At 54.8% G+C, this 22,163-nt stretch overlaps 1 protein-coding gene across 2 annotated transcripts in view; it reads left to right on the top strand.

The window, feature by feature from the left end:
* TRAP1 (TNF receptor associated protein 1) overlaps window positions 1–22,163 on the top strand; it is a 48,996-nt gene that overhangs the window by 26,084 nt on the left and 749 nt on the right. For both annotated transcript variants that reach the window (XM_045461443.1, XM_045461441.1), the window contains 12 exons: window positions 2,276–2,347; window positions 4,017–4,177; window positions 5,432–5,541; window positions 6,088–6,161; window positions 6,908–7,063; window positions 8,521–8,641; window positions 9,993–10,062; window positions 12,504–12,651; window positions 16,045–16,230; window positions 16,613–16,751; window positions 17,610–17,695; window positions 19,613–19,758. In XM_045461443.1, coding sequence (XP_045317399.1) covers window positions 2,276–2,347; window positions 4,017–4,177; window positions 5,432–5,541; window positions 6,088–6,161; window positions 6,908–7,063; window positions 8,521–8,641; window positions 9,993–10,062; window positions 12,504–12,651; window positions 16,045–16,230; window positions 16,613–16,751; window positions 17,610–17,695; window positions 19,613–19,758 — 1,469 coding nt within the window. The remainder of the gene's footprint in view (window positions 1–2,275; window positions 2,348–4,016; window positions 4,178–5,431; window positions 5,542–6,087; window positions 6,162–6,907; window positions 7,064–8,520; window positions 8,642–9,992; window positions 10,063–12,503; window positions 12,652–16,044; window positions 16,231–16,612; window positions 16,752–17,609; window positions 17,696–19,612; window positions 19,759–22,163) is intronic.

Raw genomic sequence — 22,163 nt, forward strand, 5'->3', positions numbered from 1 at the left:
TACATGTATTTCCTATGTACTTTTTACATTTTTAACTGTGCTTTTTCTCTCGTAATGCAAGTTCCCCTCTGTTGTTATGTATTCTGTGGTACTTTTTTTTCTTTTGAGAGAGAGAGAGAATGTGTGTGTGAGACAGAGAGGGGCAGAGGGAGAGAAAGAATCCCAGGCAGGCTCCATGCTCAGCTCAGAACCCAACAACGACCCTGACTGAGCTCATGATCTGAGCTGAAATCAGAAGCCCCCACGCCCAACCGAGTGAGCCCCCTGGCGCCCCCTGTGGTACTATTTTTAATTGCAGCCTGCCATTTGGATTAACAGTCTTGCTTTAGATGAAGTAATACTTTTGGCTCTTGTGGCCTTTTGAATATGTTCAGGTCAGAAAGAAAGGCAAAAGTGGGGGGCTTATCAGACAGAGGGCGTGAGGGACGTAATATTGCCGAGACGGCTGCTTTCAGGGTCCTGGGGTGATGGCTGGAAGTGCGGGAGGTGTCTGCGAGGCCAAAGGACGCGCTCCCGTGGGGTCCGAGCGGACGTGTCTGACGGGGACTTCCTGCCTCCACCCAGTGAGCTTGGTTTGGCCGCTCAGGACTGTGCTGGAGCACGTGCCTTGGGCTCTCTTGCTCACTCACTCCCTCTGTTCCACGTGTGTGCGCCTACTTTGCTGCTGTTGTTTAAAGAAGCTTTCTCGAGGACAGACTCACGTACGGTAAAGTTCACCAGGTTCAAGTGTACACATCCATGGAACCACGGTTCCATCATGATTTCCTTCTCCCTTCCCGGTGGTCCCTGTCAACCGCTGATCTGCTCTCTGTCCCTTTGGCTTTGTGTTTTCTAGAATTCCATATGAACAGAGATTGAGTCTCACCTCTTTCACTTAGCACAGTGCTTTGAGACGCATCCATAGTGCAGCACGTAGCAGTAGCTTGTTTGGTTTTACCCGGAGAAGTATTCTGCTCCGTGCCCGTATCACGGTTCATTCCCCACTCACCACTCGATGGGCACTTGGGTCGTTTCCATTTTGGGGGTGTTAGAGGTAAAGCTGCTGTGGACACATGTTTTCATGTCTCTTGGGTGAGTTATGTCGGAGTGGGTCTGCTGGGTGAGTGTGTGTTTAACTTTGACTTCCCCAAAGTGGTCTCCTGGTTTGCATTCGTATTAGGGGCGTATGTCCAGGGGAAGTCTAGCTTCCACACATCCCTGCTGACACCTGTTATTGTCAGCCTTTTAAATTTTATTTAAATATACCTTTTTTTTTTTTTTTCAACGTTTATTTATTTTTGGGACAGAGAGAGACAGAGCATGAACGGGGGAGGGGCAGAGAGAGAGGGAGACACAGAATCGGAAACAGGCTCCAGGCTCTGAGCCATCAGCCCAGAGCCCGACGCGGGGCTCGAACTCACGGACCATGAGATCGTGACCTGGCTGAAGTCGGACGCTTAACCGACTGCGCCACCCAGGCGCCCCATTAAATTTTAGCCGTCATAGTGGATGAGCTGTGAGTCCCATTGTGGTTAATTTGCATTTCCCTGATGATTCAGGGTTAACGCTGAGCATCTTCTCGTGTCTCTTTGCCATTTCTGTATATTCCTGTGTCCAGATTTTTGGTTCGTTTTTAGTCAAGTTGTTTTTTTCTGTTGAGTCGTAAGAGTTCTTCATATATTCTGGATGGAAGCTCCACATCAGATACGCGCTTTGCAGACACCCTTTTCCCATTCTGTGGCTTGCCCTTTTGTTTTCTTAGAGGTGATTTTTGTAAAGCAAATTGTAATGAAGTCCAGTTTATCACCTTTTTGTTCCCTGTTTTGTCCTTTCGGTAGCCTCAGAAATCTCTGCCTCTTCCACGGTCAGAGATTTTCCCTTGTGCTTTTTTCTAGAAGTTCTGCAGTCTTCGCTCCTGCTCTGGGTCTGCAGTCTGTTTGGGGTGTGGTGTCAGGGGAGGGCCAGGGTCGAGTGCCCGTGGCTGCCTGGTTTCAGCGCTGTCTGCTTTCCTTTCCCCCACCGAATTATCTTGGAACCTTTGTTAAAAATCAAGTACCACAGTCTGTGCAGCTGTGTTTCTGGACTCTGTCTCTTTGGTCTGTGTGTGTCTGCTAGTGGGGAGTGTTCTAGTGTAGCCTGGCCCATGTGACTAGAATTAATCTCTCTGATGACGTGTGGGGTGTGACTTCTCTGGGTCCTCGCTGGCAGCTGTAATTGATGCTTCTTGCCCCTGGGGCGGGCTGTCCCCACTCCCCACGTGCTGGTAGCCCGGAGCTTAGCGTGCCTCTCTCCTCAGGACACTGGCATCGGGATGACACAGGAGGAGCTGGTGTCCAACCTGGGAACAATTGCCAGGTCGGGGTCAAAGGTAAGCCCCCATGGCCCCATCCTTGGGTGCTGCAGCCGCCGCCCCGCTCAGGGCTCCAGGGTCTTTCGTCCAGGCAGCTCCGACCAGAGAGGGTAGGACGCCAGCTTCAGCAGGAATGTTCTCAGGTGCGAGCTCTGTGCTGGCGCTGTGGGAACACTAGGACGTGATTTCCTTGCCATCACGGGGACCTTTGAGGTGGTTTCTCTTTTTTGTTGATGAAGAGGTGGAAAATAAGTACTTTGCCCGTAGCTAGAAATCGGCCGACCCCAGGCTCAAAGCCTGTCTGTCGGAGTCTGGAAAGCACCGTTGTGCCTCCTGCTTTTCTCCAAATCCTTGCTCAGCGATTGCTTGAGCTCCCTCAGCTCGAGGCAGAAGGCCCGGCAGAGGTGGCGTCCTTCCTCTCCTGCCTGTCAGCACCGTTCACAGTAGTCCCGTCTGTGGGCAGGCAGCCCTTCATGGCCCCTCTGTGGGGACAGGCGGGCGGGCGGTCACGGGGCCTCTGCCAGCCTGCGACCAGGGTGAGGTGGCCGTCAGCTGCCTGTGTACCTCTCCTTGGCGACTAAATGCTTTTTGTTTGTCTTGTGGGCCTAAGTGGTGCCTAAAATAGTCCTTTACGAAACTGCTTGAAATAGTTTAATTGTTGGTCCAAGGTGATTTGCAGAAATTCTACTTTTAAGAAACGTTACCATAACCGTTACTCGCCAACCACCCCCCACCACCCGCCCCCCGCCCCGGTCCGCATTACATCTTTGGTTACGTCCGTCCCTGTCAAGGAAAGTCTGTGCCCTCACATATGGTAGCCACTGGCTACACATGGTTGTTTGGATTTCAATTAAACGTGATATAAAACTTCATTTCTCGGGTGCAGTAGCCCCATTTCAAGTGTCCGACAGCCAAATGTGGTCCACAGCTATCGTGGAACACTTCCTCCACAGACGTGATTCTGGTGATGAGTGTGTGCGTTTTACTTTATTTTTAGTGTTTATTTTTGAAAGAGAGAAACAGAAACAATGAGCGGGGGCGGGGCAGAGAGGGAGACACAGAATCCGAAGCAGGCTCCAGGCTCTGAGCTGTCAGCCCAGAGGCCGACATGGGGCTCGAACCCACAGACCGTGAGATCATGACCCGAGTGGAAGGCAGACGCTCAACTGGCTGAGCTGCCTAGGCCCCCCTGTTGTACTTTATTTTTAATCTTAGGAACGTTGATAACGTGAGTTCTAAAAATCTAGTGCCTTCTGGTACTGTATCAAAATCTGTATTTGGTGTGTACTGTTTCCGCATGAAGCTTAGAATCTGGGAGACACGCGGAAGGCACATCCGGGGCGTCTCCCCACATCCCGAACTCCAGGGGCCACTGCTTTCTGTGCTCCACTCACTCAGACCACCGCCGCCCCTGCACCCGAGGAGTGAGGCCCGCAGCCGACAGGCAGGCCTGTGGTTCTGAGTTAGACACGGACTCAGCATCCCACAGCCCATCTGGGGTCCCTCAGCCGTCACTTCCCACACTCCCCCACGGTGTGTGACCTGGGGTGAAAAACCACTCGGTGTGATTGCGTTGAGGATTAAGTGTGACCTCCGCCTGCACTCCGGAAAGGACACAGGGCTTCGCAAACGTCTCTTCTCTCTGGGGAGGGGGCACCCTCCCTCTGACCAGACTTCGCCACCACAGGCCTTTCTGGAGGCGCTGCAGAGCCAGGCGGAGGCCAGCAGCAAGATCATCGGCCAGTTCGGAGTGGGTTTCTACTCGGCTTTCATGGTGGCTGACAGAGTGGAGGTGTATTCCCGCTCCGCGGACCCGGGCAGCCCTGGTTACCAGTGGCTCTCAGATGGGTGAGTAAGTGAGAGCAGGCCTCGTGTCACACACGGGGCCGCCCCAGGCGCGTGCATTGAGGTGCACTTAGGCACACGGCTAAAGTGTTACCACTTCCCTTGGGAAGTTAGAGTCTCTTACCAAAATGCCAGTGGGCCTTCGTGGGCTTTTTTATGAAGCCCGAACCTCAGGCTTTGGGGAGCTGGTTCCTCCTTCCCTTGCAGATGGCCTGTGGCATGTGGGTGTCCCCTGTGGTGTGTGGTTTCAGAGGGCGGCCTGTCACCAGCTTGGCCTCGGGACCAGCCAGCCTTGCTGGACTTGGTCGCGCAGGAGCCCGTTCCTGAGTGCTTCCCGCCTCGGACTCCCGGGTTTGGCTCCCGGGCCTGCCCGCCCCTCCTGTGCCACTCAGGCCCCAGGAGCTGCCTCTTAGTTGCTTGCTTGTTTGCCGGCCCGCACGGGGGCCGTTAGCTGGAGGGTCCAGGAGAACCTCGAGACTGTTGGAGGAGAACGGCATCTTGGCCAAACGGAAGCGTGTACTTCATTTTTTTTTTTTTAATGTTTATTGATTTTTGAGCCACAGAGAGAGAATACAAGCTCGGGAAGGGCAGAGAGAGGAAGACACAGAATCTGAAGCTCCAGGCTCTGAGCTGTCAGCACAGAGCCTGACGTGGGGCTCAGATTCACGAACCGTGAGATCGTGACCTGAGCCCAAGTTGGAGGCTTAACCGACTGAGCCCCCCAGGTGCCCCCGGAAGCGTGTACTTCAGTAGCCCCAGATCTTTGTTTCCGGATCCTGCTCTCCCGATGGGAGCCCAGCCCATCCCCCTCAGTCACAGCTGAGGCTCCTGTGTGCCTCCCGCCAAGGTGATGTTCAGAGGAAGCGGGCCAGGATAGGGACAGGGCGCCTTTGGGGGGCGCATCCCCTCCTTTTGTACCTGGGAAACAGTTTCTCCGCCCGGCCTCTGCCAGAGGTTCAGAAACCGGCAGTTCACACACGTCTCCGTGCATCTGCCCTTTCCACCCAGTGTCGCATGGCAGCAGTGGGGTCACTTCGGGTGACCCTAAACACCAGGAGGGGGCGCCTGTGATCGGGAGAGCCCCACGCCCCAGCCCCACATCCCACACCCCACCCCGGCAGCCTCCCTCCCTGGAGGAGACACGATGGGCTCAGAAACGGTGGCACCCAAGCTTGTCTTTCTGGGCAACGACGGTCCCAGGTGGAGGACTCATCAGCTTTGCTTTGTGCGATTGGCTTTCCCTTTCCCACATCTTAGCTCCGGGGTGTTTGAAATCGCTGAAGCCTCGGGAGTGAGAACTGGGACCAAAATCATCATCCACCTCAAGTCAGACAGCACAGAGTTCGCCAGCGAGGCCCGGGTTCGAGGTGAGTGGGTGTCTGGGCCACTGTGACGCGTGCGCGGCAGGCTTAGGGCGCTTCCGGGGTTGGCAGCCCAGGCCCGCCTGGGACAGAGCCCCTGTGGCTCCGTGTGGGACCAGAAGCCAGGCCCACCGGCGCGGTCAGGTTTTGTTCCGTCTTCCACCCTCGGTGGTCGTGCTCCGCCTGTGTGGACGATGCGTCCCTCACCCCTCACCGAAACCCAGAGCGGGGGCTTCTGTGCGGTGGTCTTGTCGTCGTGTGTGACTGACGGCTCATCAGAGGTGCCGAGCGCTTCCCGTGAACTCTGTTCATGCCGCCAAGACGGTGTGGGCGTCTCACGGTGGCCTGGGCCTCAAGACATCTATCTGCTTCCTTGCAGTTCTGCTCACTTTGTGCAGGCAGGACAGTGTCCCTGCTGTGACCTGGCTTTCCACCTGTGAGACGGCCACACTGAGTCCTCGGGCGTGCTGTCACCCCTGCATCCACTTCCACAGCTTTTGCGTCCAGAAGCTCCCTGTGTTCATTGTTGTTTCACGTGTGTGTCTCTTCCAGATGTAGTGACAAAATACAGTAACTTTGTCAGCTTCCCCTTGTACCTGAACGGAAGGCGCATTAATACCTTGCAGGTGAGACCCTGGGCTGCAGGAAGGGCTCAGGGGAGGCTGTGGGGACAGGTTGGTACATTTCAGGGCCAGAGGGACCGAGCTGGGACTGGGTGGTCCTGTCCCAGCAGTGGGGTCCCTTGCGGAAGGCGAGATCCCCACGCTTCTGTGCCCCGTCCTCGTGCCCTGGGTATAGCTCACACTGTGCAGTTCGTTGGTCCTTGGTGCACTCACCATCGCCACAGTCCCGTTTTAGAACATTCTCGCCCCAAAAAGGAACCTGCCTGCTTTAGCAGTGACTCCCCATATCCCCTCCCATCGCCCCCAACAACCACTCATGTGCCTGTTCTGGAAACTTCACGTCAGTGTGGAATCAAACACTGTGGCCTTATGTGTCTGGCTTCTCATCACGATGGTTCCAGGTTCATCCGTGTGAGCCTGTGTTGGTGCTCCCTTCCTTTTTACGGCCAGGTTCTGGTTCCACGACCAGGCCACGTTTCTTTGCCCGTTTACTCAATCTGTTCGTGACGTCCTGCAGGCCCGTGCACGTCCTCCGGGCTGGCCCTTCCTGACACCCTGTAGCGGGGAGGGGACACTCGTTCTAGAACCTTTTGTGTGTCTTTGTGGGACAGCCCCCCTCCCCACACTGTCTGTCCCACAGGGCTGGTCCTTGGCTCGTCCTGGGTCCACAGGCTCCAGCTGCCCAGCTCTGTGTGGTCGTTGGGAGGCTGTATCTTAGATGCCGCATCCCTGTGACTGTCCACTTCCAGGCGGTCTGGATGATGGACCCCAAGGACGTGGGCGAGTGGCAGCACGAGGAGTTCTACCGCTATGTCGCTCAGGCCCATGACAGGCCCCGCTACACCCTGCACTACAGGACGGACGCGCCTCTCAACATCCGCAGCATCTTCTATGTGCCAGAAATGGTGAGGCCGGCGAGTTCGGGGCAGCGCTGCGAGTGCTTGTCTGCTGCTCCCTGGGGTGGGGGCACCGCCCAAGGTGACCGCATTTCTCAGCAGCGCTGGCACTTTCCCTGAAGGGGACAGATCACAGGCATCACAAAAACTAACTTGGCAGCATCAGAGTAAAAGCAGAGCCCCCGCCTCCGGATGGATGAGCGCAGGGGGAGGGGTGTTGCGCATGCTGTCTTGGTGGAACAGAACCGTTGGGCGAGGGGCCCGGGGGAGGCCCGCAGGGCAGGGGCGCCATGGCGCTCTGATGACTTGGTGGGCAGTCTGTGCTTGCGCTTGGCCCTTAAACCCCCTGGCTCGCAGTAGCCTGGTGAAGGCTCTGATGAATCCTGTAAACAGGGAGACCTGCTCGGGGGTTGGAAGAAGTTCCTGGTGTTTTTGATGGCAGCCCCCATAGGTCCCAGGGCTACCCACTTGGGAAAGCACTGTGAGATTCGGTGCTGAGTTCCACAGACCAGCAGCCCCAGCATGTCCTGGGGTTTTGGGGAGTGTAGATCTCAGCCCCGCCAGCACCTCCTGAATGGAGCCTCCATATTAGCAGGATCCCAGTGTGGTGTGCGTGCGGGATGTAGGCCCCAAAATACTGCTTTAGAGCAGAGGTCGGCAGATGGTTGTGACTAGTTTGGGCTTCACAGGCCCCACGTGGCCTGGAGCGCTGCCCCCAGGAACCGCTCGCGAGCCCGGCTGTGTTCCGGGAAACTTGATAGACCCTACAGTTCGGATTTCGTGTATTTTTCACATATCATGAGATAGTCTCGTTCTGCTTTCGTTCTCAACCATTTAAAAATGGAAAAGCTGCTCTGGGGCTGCACAAACCAGGTGTTGAGCTGGGTTTAGTCTGTGGCTATTGTTTGCTGGCCCCTGACCCCTAGCATGTTGGCTCTGTTCACAGGGACATGCTGGTTGTTGCTTTTTATGTCCTTCAGGGGGAAGAGGTGGGGGGCAGCGGCTGCCCACGGAAGTCCCGTGCCCTGCTCCCCCTGCCGAGGGCCCGTCGGGGTCCTCCCTAGGCTCTTCCTCTGAGTCACCACGTGTCCCCCCGCAGCTCCTGGCACAGGCCTCCTTAAGAAGGGGTGGCTCTGGGGGCGCCTGGGTGGCGCAGTCGGTTAAGCGTCCGACTTCAGCCAGGTCACGATCTCGCGGTCCGTGAGTTCGAGCCCCGCGTCAGGCTCTGGGCTGATGGCTCAGAGCCTGGAGCCTGTCTCCGATTCTGTGTCTCCCTCTCTCTCTGCCCCTCCCCCGTTCATGCTCTGTCTCTCTCTGTCCCAAAAATAAATAAACGTTGAAAAAAAAATTAAAAAAAAAAAAAAAAAAAAGAAGGGGTGGCTCTGAGTTGTCCTTCGTGCTCCCACATGACATCGTGGGTTCTGCCTCCTCGTGGGTCCCTAACACTGCTGTTTCCTTGTCCCCAGAAACCATCCATGTTTGACGTGAGCCGGGAGATGGGCTCCAGCATTGCGCTGTACAGCCGCAAGGTCCTCATCCAGACCAAGGCCACCGACATCCTGCCCAAGTGGCTGCGCTTCGTTCGAGGTACAGCGCAGATGCCCATGTCTGTCGTGTGAGTCGAGGCCCCGCAGCCCCGGGACCGAGTGGCTCCCCGTGCGTGGCCTGGGGTGCCGACCTCAGCAGAGAGTGCTTGTCTGCCCTGAGCACCGGGTCGCGGTGGGCAGCCACGGCGACAGGCTGGGGTAGCTGGGCAGACCCAGGGCGGCCGTGGGAAGCTGCTTAGCTCCACCCAGGAAGCTTCTTCCCCTCTGCAACCACCATGTCTTGGTTGGGGTGGGGCAGAGTGACAGAACACGTTTATTTGAATTCTTGTAAGTTTCAGGTGTTTTTTATTGTGTTTTGTTTTGTTTTTTAATGTTTATTTTTTGGAGAGTGTGTGGGGAAGTGGGGGAGACAGACAAACAGACAGACATAGAATCCAAAGCAGGCTCCAGGCTCTAAGCTGTCAGCACAGAGTCATCTGGGGCTCAAAGTCACAGACTGTGAGATCGTGACCTGAGCCACCCAGGCGCCCCCTCCCCTTTTTCTTTTAAGTTTATTTTGAGAGACAGCATGAGCAGGGGAGGGGCAGAGAGAAAGAGAATCCTGAGAAGGCTCCATGCCCAGTGGACCCCGATGTGAGGCTTGATCTCACGACCTTGAGATCATGACTAGAGCTGAAAACGAGTCGAACACTTAACTGAGTGAGCCATCCAGGCACCCCATGAGTTTCAGGTTTAATGTTCATTTTTGAGAGAGAGAGAGAGAGAGACAGAGTGAGAATGGGCAAGGGGCAGAGAGAAAGGGAGACAGAATCTGAAGCTGGTTCCAGGCTCTGGGCTGTCAGCACAGAGCCCGATGTGGGGCTCGAACTCATGAACTGTGAGGTCAAGACCTGAGCTGAAGTCGGACGCTTAACTCACTGAGCCACCCAGGCTCCCCGAGCGAGATTATAGTTTTAAAAAGAATTCAGCACCTAAACCTTCGTATCACCTTAGCACACGACGTGCAGAATGTCCACAGTATACTTAGGGCTGTGAACACAAAATCCAGAAGTGGTCTTTAGAGTGTCAAACCGATCCTGAAATCTCAGCAACTGTTCCCCCAGCAGAGGCCCCCTGGCCTCACCAGCTTTCTTCTGGTCACGTTGCCACGACTTGGGCTGTGTGCACGAGCTCTGGGGCATCAGCAGGACTCGGAGGGGCCGGCATCTGGTGCCCCAGTGAGTCTCCCCACGCTGTCCTTCGCCAGTTTGCTGTCACACACGCATGGTTGGACTTGGTGTCAGGTTGGGAGGGGGAAGGGAAGGCCTGGCAGGGAGGCGGAGGGGTGTGCAGTGAGGGCCGGGCAGAGCGCGGGCCCGGGGACGGTCCTGATGGGCCTGTGTCTCCTTCAGGCGTGGTGGACAGTGAGGACGTCCCCCTGAACCTCAGTCGGGAGCTCCTCCAAGAGAGCGCGCTCATCAGGTAAGCTGCCGAGGAAGGGGCAGGGCGGGCGCCTGCGGGAGACGCAGCCCCCTCAGCGTGCTCACCTTGACCCCCGAGGGGCCCCGGCGGCTTCCAAGGGGCGGGGAGCAGAGAGCGGCCCTGCCGCGGGACTTGGCCCGGGGGGCCGTGTGTTGGGGGACACGTGCCCTCCCTTGGTGGCCGTGACAGGGGAGACCCCAGGCGTGCTGCATCTGAGCTGGAGGAGGCAGAGAACAACCACAGAGCCAGGAGAGATCTGGCGTATTGGTGTGCAGGTGATCCTCTTGTGGAGAGGTCGCTGTGGAATCCCTCTGTGCTGAGGTGGCTCCATTTCTCTGCTCCCTGTCCCGATTGTAGCAGCGGCTCCTGTTCCCAAGTGCAGATTCTCCCCCGGGACTGTTCGGAGCCTTTCCTGTGTGGCCCATGTAGTCTTTTGCGGGGGCACCACTAGGGCCCCAGGTCACGGTTGCAGAAACCGTGAGTTAGGTCGTGCCGGCCAGCGGGTACACCTGCATCGGGTGCAGGAAGAGCAGTGACCGCAGCCTGGCAAGCGGGCCCTCACTTGTGAGTAGTCCGTTCCTGGCGAGGTGCTCGTAGCACTTGGCTGAGGGGGTGTCTGCCAGCCTCTCCGTGTGCAGTTACTTTCCCCCTTTGTCACTGGCGGGGGTGGTGTCGGCCCGCGTGTTCAGTGTAGGGTGTGTTCGTGTGCGGGAGCCGATTTCCCATTTTACTCATCGGGTTGTGATCTGTTACTTTCATCATGGATCTTGATGCCAAGACCGTCCCGGGTCGGGCCAGCGGAGGGAGCCCGCGCCTGTGCCTGTCACCCGCCCCCACCTTACTTTCTGCCTCCTCGCTTTGGGCACGAGATGGTCCAGGCTCACCTTGTGTTCTGCCTGCGTCTTGTCCTGACCCCCCTGGAATTGCTTATTCCTTTGAGGAGCCCTGGTTCCTCTGAACAGAGAACGGTACTGAGAAGTCAGGGTCTGCGCCCTGGGGACGCCACTGCTGTTGGGGTGTCCCTCCTCCCAGGCCCTCTTAGCAGTCAGAGCTGAGGAATGTGTGAAGTCTGCGTGTGTTGATGGGCGTCTGTACTTCTGTATTAGTACGTGTTCGTATGTCTGCTGAGCCTCCCAAATACCAGCTGGCACCACTGGGACGTCCTGGTCTTGTCCCTGCCCATGTCTGCTCCCGACCCCGCCAGAGAATGGGTCGGCCATGGCCACTGCCCCCCCTCATGTTGGTGCGTCCTGTCCCAGCTTCTGTGGCTGCCCCAGCCCAGGTGCGGGTGCTGTCCCATCCTGCCCCGTGGTTGGAGGTCTGAGTTGTTCAGGATGGAGCAGAGAGGAAAGCTTAGATGAATAGGAAACTGTTGATCTCCCGCCCTGGATTATTACAGAAATACACTGTAATCTCACTGGTTTTTAAAGAAAGGCAAAATAATAAGGAAATAATTATGCTCTTCTGTTATTGAGACAGTGAGAGCATGCGCAAGTGAGCGAGGGACAGAGAGAGAATGCCACAAGCAGCAGTCCCAGGCGGGACAGAGAGAGAGAGAGAAGCAGGACTCACCCTAAGGCGGGGTACGGGCTCACCCGATATGGGACTCCCACCTCACAGACCGTGAGATCATGACCTGAGCTGAAGCCAGATGCTTAATCACTTAGCCCGGGTGCCCAAAAATAAGAATACCCTTAATTTCACTCATGAAGTTGCTCGTAATTTCACACCACTGTGAAATGCCGCAGTAAACACCCTGTTCCCCAAGAAATCCAAGTTTTATAAAACTGGTGTGTGCGTGTGCGTGTGCACATAGCGTGTCTGTATAAACCCACGTTGGCAGTGCACGTGCTGTGTATACCGCCTTGCTCCTAAGCGCAGAGTTCCAGTGCACAGAAAGCAACTGTAGGTCTTTGCACACACGTACACACTGTTTGCTGTGATTTATCCACGTTGGGATTTTTCTGGTGTTTCTTTCCATTTCAGTGGACCATTTTTTGATGTCATGACGGATCATTAGAGGAGGTGACGTTTAATGGCCCTCCTGCTTTTTATGCTCAGCCTGTTCTTTAGCGTTCAGCCCGGGGCTGTTCACAGTTGCCTTCTGTCCTGTGCGCCACGGTGTGATGCCTGGTCCATAAAGCTTGCCGACTCTGGTTTCCTGAAGTGTAATCTGCGATTGGATCCCAGGCTGTGGTCATCCACAAGGGTGGCGGGGGGCGGGGCGGGGAGTCGGTTCGCATTCCTGCTACTAGGGGTGTCTCCCCAGCTGGGCTTTGTCAGGGGTCCCCTTTTTGCTTCACGTTTTTTTAGTTTCACCAAAATAGTGTATTGCTTCTGCTTCTTTGGTCATTAGTGGGGATGAACGTTTTTCATACGCTTCTGCCTTTCGCCTTTCATGAAAGTTGTTTGTTGATGGTAGACGCGTTTCTGTTCTGTAGGAAACTCCGGGACCTTCTACAGCAGAGGCTGATAAAATTCTTCGTTGACCAGAGTAAAAAAGACCCTGAAAAATATGCCAAGTTTTTTGAAGATTATGGCTTATTCATGAGGGAGGGCATCGTGACCACTGCTGAACAAGAGGTCAAGGTAGGGTCTTTGTTTCTGGGCCTTTCTCTGGGCTGCCGTGGGCTGTGGAGGAATCTGGTGGAGGCCAGAAATCTGAACTTCCTGGGACGTGACCGTGGCATAGCCGGGCACTTTGCAGGGATCAGTCAAGGCAGTGTTTGGCCTCCAGGCCTCTGTTGGATGCAGCAGGCCTGGCGCCACATCCTGGAGCCTCCTTACCATGTCCCACGGCACCAAGCTCTTCCCCGCCTGATGCCGGAAGGAGGTGGGTGTGCGCTGTCTCCTCCCACCAGCATTCGGGGTGCTCAGGAGATCACTAAAGGCAGGGGACGGGGCAAGGTGCCTGGTTCCTGGGGTGGGAAAGGCATGTTCTCTGGGTGACTAGTGGAAATCCTTTTCTTTTTTTAATGTTTGTTTATTTTGAGAGAGAGCACATACATGTGTATGTGCAAGCAGGGGAGGGGCAGAGAGAGAGAGAGAGAGAGAGAGAGAGAGAGAGAGAGAGAGAGAGTGAGAGTGTGACAGAATATCCCAAGCAGGCTCCTTGCTGTTGCTGTCAGTGCAGAGCCCGACCCGGGGCTCCCACCCATGAACTTCGAGACCATGACCTGAGCTGAAGTCAAGGATTAGACGCTTAACAGACTGAGCCACCCATGTGCCCCTGGCGGAAATCCTTCCATGTGGTGCCTCTGGGGCCAGAGTTCAAATACTTAAAAATGATACGATCATCAGGCACCTGGGTGGCCCAACTGGTTAATTGTCCGACTTCGGCTCAGGTCATGATCTCACCATTCGTGAGTTTGAGCCCTGCATTAGGCTCTGCACTGCACCCTGGTCGTGCAGGCACGTGTGGTCTCTTTTTCTCTGACTCAGAAATGAGTAAATATACATATTTTTTAAATTTAAATCCAGGCCTGTTAACATAGCGTAGTAATGAGTTCAGGAGTAGTTTACTGATTCATCACTTACATACAACACCCAGGTGCCCATCCCAACAAGTGCCGTCTTCAGTGCCCATCACCCATTTAGCCCCTCTCCCACCCTCTTCCCTCCAGCAACCCCAGTTCATTTTCTGTATATAAGAGTCTTTTATGGTTTGCCTCCCTGTTTTTATCTTATTTTTCCTTGCCTTCTCCCATGTTCATCTGTTTTGTTTCTTAAATTCCACATATGAGTGAAATCATATGATCTTTTTTTTTTATGAGGCACAGACAGAGCATGAGTGGGAGAGGGGCAGAGAGAGAGGGAGACACAGAATCCAAAGCAGGCTCCAGGCTCTGAGCTGTCAGCACAGAGCCCGATGTGGGGCTCGAACCCACGAACCGTGAGATCATGACCTGAGCCAGAGTCTGACTCCCAAGCAACTGAGCCATCCAGGCACCCCGAGAAATCCTATGATCTTTATCTTTCTCTGATTGATTTCACTTAGCATAATACTCTGTAGTTCCATTCAGTTTGTTGCAAATGGAAATATTTCATTCTTTTTGATCGCTGAATAATATTCCTTTACATATATATATACTACATCTTCTATGTCCATTTGCCATTCGATGGACATCTGGGCTCTTTCCATACTTGGGCTATTGTTGATAGTGCTGCTACAAACATTGGGGTGCGTGTGCCCCTTTGAACCAGCATTTTTGTATCCTTTGGATAAATACCTAGTAGTGCAACTGCTGGGTCTTAGGGTAGTTCTGTTTTTAAGTTTTTGAGGAACTCCGTACTGTTTTCCAGAGTGGCTGCCCCAGTTTGCACTCCCACCAACAGTGCAAAAGAGATCCTCTTTCTCCGCATCCTGGCCAACATGTTTTGTTGCCTGAGTTGTTAATGTTAGCCATTTTGACAGGTGTGAGGTGGTATCTCCTTGTGGTTTTGATTCATATTTCCCTGATGATGGGTGGCGTTGAGTATTTTTTTCATGTGTCGGGTGGCCATCTCGGATGTCGTCTTTGGAGAAACTGTTCATGTCTTCTGTCCATTTCTTCACTGGATTATTTGTTTTGGGGCGGTTGAGTTTGATAAGTTCTTTATAGATTTTGAATAATAGCTTTTTATCCTGCATGTCATTTGCAGATGTCTTCTCCCATTCCGGCGGTTGCCTTTTAGTTTTGCTGATCGTTTCTTTTGCTTTAGGAATATTTTTATCTTCATGAGGTCCCAATAGCTCATTTTTGCTTTTGTTTCTCTTGCCTCCGGAGACCGGTCTAGTAAGAACTTGGTGCGGCCAGGGGCAAAGAGGTTGCTGCCTGTTGTCTCCTCTAGGATTTTGTTGGTTTACTGTCTTACATTTGGGACTTTCGTCCAAAAATAAGTAAATATTAAAAAATACAGTCATTCCATAAACATTTTTTGGCCAATTTTAAATTGCCACGTAATTCGTATACTGTAAAATTCACACTTTCAAAGTGAACAATTCAGTGGCCCTTCATACATTCGCAAGTTGTGCACCCACGACCGTCTAGCTTCAGAAAATTCTCGTCTCCCCAAAAAGACACCTGTGCCCCATTAAGCAGTCACTCCGAGGGTCGAGATTTCATCTTTAGCAGTGAGGAAGGAGGAGGTGACCGAGCATCTGGGATCCCCCAGGAGGTTCTTCAGGTCGTGGGAGGTGGACCTAGGGCCCTGGCGTGCTGAGGCCGCCACAGCCTCTTCTCAGCCCTTCTTGTTGGTGGCAGACTCCAGCAGCTCTAGGCACAGGCTGTCTGCTCTTCCACCCTGTTCTTCTGTACACCCCCCCGCCCCACATGTCTGTGCCGGATGATCAGGGAGAAGTCACTGGTAGAGATAAGACAGAGTTGAGGTCTCAAGTCACATGCTGGCTGGTGGCATTGTGGACCCAGGCCCCAGCTTGGGGCCACTGCTCCACCATCGGCAGGCAGCTCCCACATCAAGGATATGACACCAGCGGGCACACTGACCTTCAGCTGCCCGGATGGAGGAGGACTGGCTCCCCCTTAAATACGTGCTCACTGTCATTTGTGCCCCACGGGCCGGCGCTAGTCCTTGCCGTGAGGAAGGCTAGGAATGCAGTCTCCACATCTCATCCACGTGCCCAGGAGGCGGGGACGGACAGAGGATGCTGGATCTGGGAAGGTCTCTGCCACGGACAGTGGCAGTATACCAGTGGTCTAGGACAGGTGTACCAGAAAGCCCTTCTCCACGGGGCCCCGGACCAGCTAGGGTGAAGGTTCTCTCCGGGGTCCCCCGAACATTTGATGTGGGACCCGACGGATACCTTCGGAGTCCCCTCAGCCCCCCAGGGGCCGAGTGCCGTCCTTGGGCCCGGCAGCCAGGGGTGAGGCCGGCCAGAGCTCTTCCTCCCCGTAGCCATAGGCTTCCAAAGCCTGTGGAAGGCAGCTGGGAGGCTTTCAGAACGAGGACCTAGAACGAGAGTGACCTGGCCTTTGTCTGCAGGAGGATATTGCAAAGCTGCTACGGTACGAGTCCTCGGCACTGCCTCCTGGGCAGCTGACCAGCCTCTCGGACTATGCCGGCCGCATGCGGGCTGGCACCCGCACCATCTACTACCTGTGCGCCCCCAGCCGGCACCTGGCCGAGCATTCACCCTACTATGAGGCCATGAAGCAGAAAAACATGGAGGTGAGTGGGCCACGGCTTGGGGTCCAGACGGGATAAACAGGGTCTGAGCCCCAGACAGTGGCCGAACGTGCTCGGGAGAGCCAAGCCGCGTGAGGCAGCTGATGTCCAGGGGTCCTGAGGCCCAGCCAGGCTGCCGTTAGTCTGTGTGTCTCTGGGAGGTGACACGGGGCTCCTCCGTAGTCACCACTCCTACTACTACTCCTACTGCTAGGGCCCCCTCGGGACCATCTGGTGAACCACTGTATCCATGAGGCTGAGGAAGCCCCCGGACCCCAGTATGGCCTTTCCAGACATAGGACCCGGCCCTGGCCTCACGCTCTGCTCTGTCCTGTTGCGGGCAGACTTCTCCAGGCCCGACGCCAGTGCTCTTGGGCTCTCGCAGGTTCTCTTCTGCTACGAGCAGTTCGATGAACTGACTTTGCTACACCTTCGCGAGTTTGACAAGAAGAAGCTGATCTCTGTGGAGACGGACATCGTTGTTGATCACTATAAGGAGGAGAAGTTGGAGGACGGGTCCCCGGGTAGGCTCGCTCCCCTTCTCTCTGGGCCCAGGTGTGGGTGGTGGCCTGGGGGTGCAGAGGAGGCTAAGACGGCCTCTTCCATCTTGTAGTGCTGGGTTCATATGGAGTTTTTTCTCTTCTCATGTGTATCTGGGGTCCCCAGCCTGCACAGAGGAAGCTGTTGGGGACCATCTTCATGATGAATGGGAAACATTTTTGTTTAGATCCTGGGGGTCTGAGTGCTCCCTCCAGCTTGGCTTCCAACAGAATCAGAAGTGGTCTTTTTTTTTTTTTTAATGTCTATTTTATTTATTTTGAGAGAGTGAGCAGGGGAGGGGTAGAGAGAGAATCCCAAGCAGGCTCTGTGCTGTCAGCATAGAGCCTGATGTGGGGCTTGATCCCCCAAACTGCAGAATCATGATCTGAGCCAAAATCGAGAGTCCAGACGCTTAACCGACTGAGCCACCCAGGCGCCCCTAGAGATTCTTTTTAAAGCTCTCACAAAATTGTATGGGCCTCAGGCAACCAAAAATGTCTGTCTGTCTGTCTGTTTATTTAATTTAATTTAATTTAATTTAATTTAATTTAATTTAAGCTCCACACCCAGCATAGGGCTTGAACTCCTGATCCTGAGATCAAGAGTTGAATGCTCCACGGACTCAGGCAGCCAGGTGTCCCCAAAGTGTCCTTTTTGGGATCCAATTTAATCTGCTTACTTTTAGATGAAGTCCTTTCGGGAAGCCTCTGTCTCTGCGGCAGTGGCCGACAGGGGCGGAGGGAGCCTTGTTGAAACCCGGTATTGAGGCATCAGCATTTTAGGCCCCCTGGGATGCCCTGGGGTGGGCGGCTCTGAGCCCGCTCCCATCTACCCTCCTGTAGCCAGTGACCGCCTGTCCGAGAAGGAGACGGAGGACCTGATGGCCTGGATGAGAAATGCGCTGGGATCACGTGTCACCAACGTGAAGGTGAGGCCTTCTGGAGACGGACTGCCACCCGGCCGCCATGGGCCTCCGGGACCGCACGGCTGCCGGCCCTGTGGGTGTCTTCCCCATGGTCGTGATCTGAGGGGGAGACCGGCGCGTTGCTGCTGCGCCTGTGTGTGCACGCGCGCCAGTGCCCAGGGGCGTACGTGTGCCACTCTGTAGAGCAGGTGGAAGCAGAGAACGGGCGGGGGGAGGTCCCCAGCTGGCTGTCCCCGAGGCGCTGTGGTGGCCGAGGACACGGGGAGCTGACTGCCCAACTCAGGTTCTTAGGGGTCTGGGTGGGTCTCAGCGAGCTGGTGTTCTGAATCGTAATTCACAGGAGCCGTACTTCCGTTCCGTGGAGGAGTTTTAATTATAAAGGAAAGGGAACACACGGAATCAAACCATTAGAGTAACATAAAGAGGGGGAGAGCGTAGAGAAGAACAGAGAAGGGTTCGTACATCAAATCGGTGCTCACGACATCCAGCCTCGTGGCTGGGGGAGTCCCGCGGCGAACAGCCTGGTTGGGGTCCCGACTGAGGGTCCTGGGCCGAGCATCCTTCTCAGGTGAAGCTTCCAGCTGTTGGCGCCAAGGCGGTGTGTGCCCTACGCGTGTGTGATCCCCGGTGAGTCATGGAGTCTACCTAAGCGTAGTCTTTGTTTCTCTTACCGTCTCACGGTCTTGGGAGCTCGGCATCTGCCTATTTCTCTTCACTCCCTGATCCATTCCAGGGGGCCAGCCTGGTCTGGCTCGAGAGGGCGAGGCAAGTTAGTCCCTCTTGGCGTCAGGAACAGAAAGGCCAATTCTGATGCCGAGGCCAGATACGGAGCACAAGCCAACTCAGGCCCCGGGGACTGTGTATGTGCGGCTCTGGGCAGAAACGCACAAGTCACATAAGTTCTGTCCAGAGCAGCTGGCAACCGAGCAGTCCAGCTCGGACCTACAAGAGAAGGCCATGGTAGCCGGAAGACAGGTGTTCAGCGTGAAGTCACTGGCACAGGGACACCTCCAGGCGTGGCGCTAAAGGTGTGCAGGGTGGGAACAGCCAAGAGCAGAGGAGGCACCTCTGTAAGAGGTGGCATCTGGGACCTGTGTGGCTTCCGGGCAGTGAGCATTGAGAGCCAAGGCGCACAGCCAGGATTTCTCTTTGTGACATGTGCTATGTCATGCACAGCATGACCTCCGAGGTCACAGGGTGACCTCCAAGCTAAGTAGAATGAGTGCATTTGACCCACGAAGGAGATGAGGTGGAACACTTCCCCACATCACAGCTCGCAGTCCGGGAGCTGGATTTGAATCCCGGCACAGGTTTTCCATTGCCGTGCCATGGGTCCAGCAGGCCAAGAAGTCTGGCCTGAGTCTGCAGGCCCAGAGCCTCTGGGTGGCAAGGGAGAGGCCCACAGGGAGCAGGATCTCGAACGTTCGGTGGCAGGTGTAGTGGATGAAATCCAGGCCCGTGGGAGCCGTGGGAAGGGGGCTCAGGCCATTGGGACAGGCAGGACAGAGGGAGGATGGGCAGGATTAAGGGAGGACGTCCTGGAGAGTCTGGGGCCTTGGGCAGGGGAGCAGCTGGCTTGCGGGGTCCTTGGCCGCTGTGGGACCCGGCCATGGCCCCCGTGCAGCAGAGGTTAGTTAACCCAGGCCAGATGGACCTGGGACGGCAACGGACACGTTAGAGACCAGTAGTTTTGGGGGGTGGGGGATAGAGGAGGAGGGAGTCCACGATCGGGATGTGTTCCAGGAACTTCGTGTGGTGGCAGCTCAGACTCCCTTCTCGTGAGTGCAAGGGAGGGGTGTCCCTGGAGACCTGCATTGTGTGTGTCACCTGGCGAAGCTTCATGAATGGCCCAGACCCTGCAGCCCAGGGGCCCCCGCCTCCAGCTCTTCCCTCACCTCTGGTCCCTGGCCTGGCTCGTAGGTGACTCTCCGACTGGACACCCACCCTGCCATGATCACCGTGCTGGAGATGGGGGCCGCCCGGCACTTCCTGCGCATGCAGCAGCTGGCCAAGACCCAGGAGGAGCGCGCTCAGGTCCTGCAGCCCACACTGGAGATCAACCCCAGGTAGGGCCGCCGGCTCCCGGCCCGGGCCCCGGGCACGCGTTTCCGACCTGCCACGTCGTGTGTGTGAGTGGGTTTGTGCGCTACCTTCGTTTACGACACCTCAGGAGGGCATAAGGCTTACATGGTTTGAGGACTATTAAACTATCCCCCACAAGGTCCTAAAAAACCACCTTGTTGGCCTTCATTCAGATGCCCCCGTTTCCCACTAGAGTCTGTCCCTGTCCTCAGAGGTCACCAGAGCCCTCGCTGCAGGAGTAGTCATTTCCTCACCTCACCGTGGTTCTACTGTCTATTCACGCATCCGTGAAGCAGCTCTGTGTTGTCAGTTTTGAACTTTGACGTGTGTGGAATCCTTGAGTGTGTTTTTAAAGTCCTGCTTCCTCGACTCGGCACGAGACAGTCCGTGTGGAGGGTGGCTCGGGTTTGTGTTTGTAGCTGAGAAACAGGAGTCTGCCTTAGCACCGTTAGGCTGTTTTGGGGTAGTTTCCGTTCGGGGGCTGGTGGCAACAGGTTGCTGTGAACACTCTTGTCCCCCTTGTCCCCATCTGGCTCACGGCCCGGCTACCCTCACCTGGACGAGGACGTGAGCGCTGCTTGCATAGCACGGGAGTCCCCAGGGCCCTGCATTGACCATCCTTTGGCTTGGCTTTCTCGTGACATGCCTTCTAAGACTGTCCTTTTTTGTTTTCTCTTGAGAGAGTGTCAGCAGGGGAGAGGGGCAGAGAGAGACCATCTCTGTGCGGAGCCTGGAGCCCGACGCAGGGCTCAATCCCATGACCCTGGGGATGGTGTCCTGAGCCCAAATCCAGTGTTGGACGCTCAACTGAGCCACCCAGGCGCCCCTACAGTAATAACTTTTAAATGAAATTCTATCAACAGGTTACCAAATATGTTACGAAATAGCAAAAAGTAAGCATCCCTCGTCTTGTCCTCAACCACAGTTACTATAGCCCATTTGGCATATTTTCTTCTGGACTCTGGCCTTGTACTTTTGTGTCTGTTTTGCATTATGACTCACTTTATCATATCCTTTTTAATGCTTGTTTTATATGTATGTTATGTACGTATGTTTTATAAGCATACGTTTTGTCTAGACTGCTGGGGAGAGGGCAGAGGCTCCTATTGTACTTTCTGAGCCAAGTGACTACACCTGGAATCGGGTGAGGGCGCTGACGCGGCTCGCGGCTGGTCAGGCGGCAACGGGAGCCGCACCAGTGTGTGCGTGTGGCCTCTGTCTCGGGGGCACACAAGGCTTCAGCTGTGGGCGCCTGTCGGAGAGGCTGACCCCAGCCTCTACCTAATGCTGGCACACAAGTAGTTCTGTGGGAGAGCTGTATGCAGGGCTCGTTCTTACTGCCAGGCGATTTTTAAATTTTAGTTGGTTTTGAAAATTGTTCATCTGTGCACTGGGTTCAGAATTCTAAAGAACCAAAGGAATCCATAGTGAAATTTCCCTAGTACCCAGCACGGCCCCCCTTAGGTCGTGTTTTCCCAGAGTTGGCCTGCACCTGTCGTGCATGCAGATTGGCTGGTGGCTTTCTTATAAGGGTTTCCTACCGTACCGGTGCCGTGAGCAAAGCGGATTGCTAAGTCTCAGAGCGACGTCCAGGTGAATTTTTAGACTGTGACTGCCCTGTACCCCGTAGCAGTTAGACAAACTTTCCCCAATGCCTTCAGTTTGAACAAACTTAAAAAAAATGTAACGTTTTAGGGGCGCCTGGGTGGCTCAGTCGGTTAAACGTCAACTTTGGCTCAGGTCATGATCTCACTGCTTGTGGGTTCGAGCCCTGCATCAGGCTCTGTGCTGACAGCTCAGAGCCTGGAGCCTGCTTTGCATTCTGTCTCCTTTTGTCTCTGCCCCTCCCCACTTCTGTGTCTCTCAAAAATAAAAATAAAAAAAAATTTAAATGTGAACGTTTTAATTATTTTTGAGAGGGCAAGACACAGAGCCTGACACAGAGCTCAAACTCATTGTGTGAGATCATGACCTGAGTTGAAGTCAGTCACTTAGGCGCCCCGTACCAAAGGTCTCAACTCTGGCCATTTGAAAAATTACCATTTTGATGGAGGTTATCTTAGGAAAAAGATCAGATAGTGTAAGTTTATGGCATTTTTTTTTTCTATGTAGAAAACAGTAGACTTCCTAGGGAGTTGTAGTGATCATTTTCTTCTTTTTGACTTGTGTGTTTTGCATTTTGCTTCAGAAATCTTTCTCTTTTTCCCTGTCAATGTTTGGTATAAGAAATCCAGTTGTGTTCTGGGTGGCTGGCCAGTGACCCTACCTATTGCCCTCTTAATGCTGTCTCTGTCAAGTACTGGCTGCCCTCATGTCCCCACGTGTGCATCAAGTTGTGTAGATGTTGTCCACGGTTGCCCTTTCGTGTTCTAGAGCCAGCGGTCCAGTT

This window comes from Leopardus geoffroyi, chromosome E3 (genome assembly GCF_018350155.1).
Source record: "Leopardus geoffroyi isolate Oge1 chromosome E3, O.geoffroyi_Oge1_pat1.0, whole genome shotgun sequence".
Taxonomy (NCBI): domain Eukaryota; kingdom Metazoa; phylum Chordata; class Mammalia; order Carnivora; family Felidae; genus Leopardus; species Leopardus geoffroyi.